Source organism: Bison bison, unplaced genomic scaffold (assembly GCF_000754665.1).
Source record: "Bison bison bison isolate TAMUID 2011002044 unplaced genomic scaffold, Bison_UMD1.0 scf7180017864104, whole genome shotgun sequence".
Lineage (NCBI taxonomy): Eukaryota > Metazoa > Chordata > Mammalia > Artiodactyla > Bovidae > Bison > Bison bison.
In genome coordinates this window covers 156,834-160,082 of record NW_011494676.1, presented here as the reverse complement: position 1 = coordinate 160,082, position 3,249 = coordinate 156,834, and the positions used below count along the sequence as shown (strand labels likewise).

Sequence of the window (3,249 nt, the reverse complement as noted above, 5' to 3'; positions counted from 1 at the left end):
CCCGGGTCTCCCCAGCTGCCAACCCCTTCAGCCCCTCCTCCTTTACAAGAAACCCAGTCCTCCGTCTCCTCACCGGGGTTAGCAGCAGTCGCCGCCATGGCCGTAGATGCCACTGCCGCCGCACCACCCCCCCCAGTGGGAGGAGCCGCCGCCACGGAACCGGGGGGGAGGGGGAGGGAAGAGCCACTCCCCAGACGCGGCGCCCTACTGCCGCCACCGCTACCGCGGAGCCCAAGATGGCGGCCGCAGCAACCCCCACCGTCCCCGGCCCCTACAGCGGGGAGAGCCCACGTCTGAGGCGGGGTCAGTCTCAAAGCCAGCCTCCTCGGGAAAACTGACCAATGAAATCCAAAATCTGTCAGAGGGCGGGCTGGCCACTGAGCCTCCAGCCCGTCCTGTGGAGGAGGGTGGGCGAGAAAGAAGTCCAGCTGTCTTCCTAATCCCGCCTCTTCTGAGTTAGAGGTCAATGATCGTGTGACGTCAATGAAAAACAATTTTACTAAAAAGCTTCCCTGGGTGGCGGATTCGCCTGGTTGGCCATTCTGCATAAGATTTATTTTGTAAATATCTTTTAGGTGCTCTAATGCGTAAAGTTCACTTAGTGATTTGTACTCTTTTCTAGTTTTTTCCTCTTTTAAGGACCTTTGTCCCCGGCAATAAAAGTTCAGTAAGTTTTGAGTCTCTGCAGGAGACCTGGCTGAGGAAGATCCCCTGGAGAAGGAAACGGCACTCGAGTACTCCCACTCCCGTATTCTTGTCTGGGAAATCCCACCGAGAGAGGAGATATGGGCTACTGTCAATGGGGTCGCAAGAAGTCGGACACGACTTAGCGACTAAACCACCACCATAGAACTGGTAATGTGAGACGATCTGGGCGATTATGGTCTGGTAACCGACAGCCAAAACAGGAGGCAGTGTGAAGCATATAACTTCCTTTGATCCAACGGGACAGTGAAAGGTTTTTAGTAGAGAATTGATGACTGCGCAGATTTATTTTCTAATGACAGGAAGCATTGAGCACTTTTGAGCTAGACATGGTCCAAAATGCTTTATAAGTATCTACTCATTTAATTTCACATAGCTTTCACAAATTGTCTAATGTAAATTTAATTCTAATTTTAACAGAAATCCCATTATGCTATTGAGCATCTTTGAATTCTTACAGGTTGTGTATATACTACAAAGATTACATAGATCCATTTCTCTCATTTAGTTATCAGTATAGTTTATCTCGACCAAGATAGCTTAACGTAATTTGTATATTAGTGTTTACATTTGTTAAAATTAAAATATTCTTTGTTACCACTTTCTTGTGTTTTATTTCCAATTCACCAAAAACAGAAAAATCACTCACTCAAAAGAAATACACTGACACATAAGAAGTAGTGATAAAAAAAAGTAACAAGTACTTCAAAATTGCAAAGTAATGCTAACTAGCTATTAAACAAGATTGCAATGCAGATATAGCATATAAATTATTATGTGGCTTTAAATGTGGTAAGGTTCATCCAAGCAGCAATAAATTAAAAAAATAGTGACTAGGAAGTACAATTACAGATATCTAAATATTGGATTTTATTGGGTTAGCACCCATTTGTCCCTTCCCCACTACTCCTTGACTATTAGGAAATTTTGTCAGTGACTTGGAAAGCCAACAAAGCTTTGAAGTCAATTTTGACCCAACTACATAATCCCATTGCCAAGAAATGTAACTTTCTGGAATAAATGCAAAGTAATGTTTTCCAGAATGACACAGATGTTTTCAGGATAAAAAAAATATCAAGTTACATCCCTCATTTTGTAAAAATGGTAAATGCCACTTTGTTTCAGACAAACTTGTGCAACTAGCAACAAAGTTAATAAATGTTTTGCAGGGAGAAAGTATAATGGACTTTTTGCAAAATCCCTAAGCAAATATCCTACAAAATCATAGTATATACAACATGAAAGGGCACTCTCTGCCCTGTACTTGGAAACAGATGTTTATCTTTCAAGTGGGCATAAATGATATACACAATATGAATCATTTCACAGCATATATGCAGTACACAAAGGAAAATGCCCAGAAACTTCTTATTTAGTATGTCATTAAAAATTCAAGTTACAGAAAAAGTGAAATATAAAAACTTTTGTGAGGCATGGGAAAATCTGTAAAATGTAGGTTGTGATCAAAACTGATGGAGTTGTAGCTCTGGGTACACAAAGAATATTATCTCTACAATAAGCAAAATGTCAGTCCAATTTGTGTTTTATTCAGAGAACAGTTGGTAGTCAAATGGCATTTCTCCTGATTCTCATTCAACATAAACCAGTGAAAACTAAAAATGTATTACTATACATATAGTAATCAGTTCAGTTCAGTCGCTCAGTCGTGTCCAACTCTTTGAGACCCCATGAATCGCAGCACGCCAGACCTCAACCAACTCCCGAAGTCTACCCAAACTCACGTCCATCGAGTGAGTGATGCCATCAAGCCACCTCATCCTCTGTCATCCTCTTCTCCTCCTGCCCCCAATCCCTCCCAGCGTCAGGGTCTTTTCCAATGAGTCAACTCTTTGCATGAAGTGGCCAAAGTATTGGAATTTCAGCTTCAGCATCAGTCCTTCCAATGAAATCCCAGGGCTGATCTCCTTCAGAATGGACTGGTTGGATCTCCTTGCAGTCCAAGGGACTCTCAAGAGTCTTCTCCAATACCACAGTTCAAAAGCATTACTTCTTCGGCACTCAGCCTTCTTCACAGTCCAACTCTCACATCCATACATGACTACTGGAAAAACCATAGCCTTGACGAGACGGACCTTTGTTGGCAAAGTAATGTCTCTGCTTTTGAATATGCTATCTAGGTTAGTCATAACTTTGCTTCCAAGGAGTAAGCATCTTTTAATTTCATGGCTGCAGTCACCATCTGCAGTGATTTTGGAGCCCACAAAAATAAAGTCTGACACTGTTTCCACTGTTTCCCCATCTATTTCCCATGAAGTGATGGGACCAGATGCCATGAGCTTCGTTTTCTGAATGTTGAGCTTCAAGCCAACTTTTTCCCCCTCCTCTTTCACTTTCATCAAGAGTCTCTTTAGTTCCTCTTCACTTTCTGCCATGAGGGTGGTGTCATCTGCATATCTGAGGTTATTGATATTTCTCCCAGCAATCTTGATTCCAGCTTGTGCTTCTTCCAGCCCAGAGTTTCTCATGATGTACGCTGCATATAAGTTAAATAAGCAGGGTGACAATATGCAGCCTTGACGTACT

General features: G+C 42.5%; 1 protein-coding gene across 1 annotated transcript in view; it reads right to left on the bottom strand.

Annotated features, from left to right (window-relative positions):
* The window catches only part of ARNT (aryl hydrocarbon receptor nuclear translocator), a 66,895-nt gene extending 66,667 nt beyond the window's left edge, over positions 1–228 (bottom strand). Inside the window, exon 1 of the mRNA XM_010838688.1 lies at positions 74–228. Within this exon, the coding sequence (XP_010836990.1) occupies positions 74–98 (25 nt within the window). The 5' untranslated portion in view covers positions 99–228. The remainder of the gene's footprint in view (positions 1–73) is intronic.
* Positions 229–3,249: the final 3,021 nt, after the last annotated feature.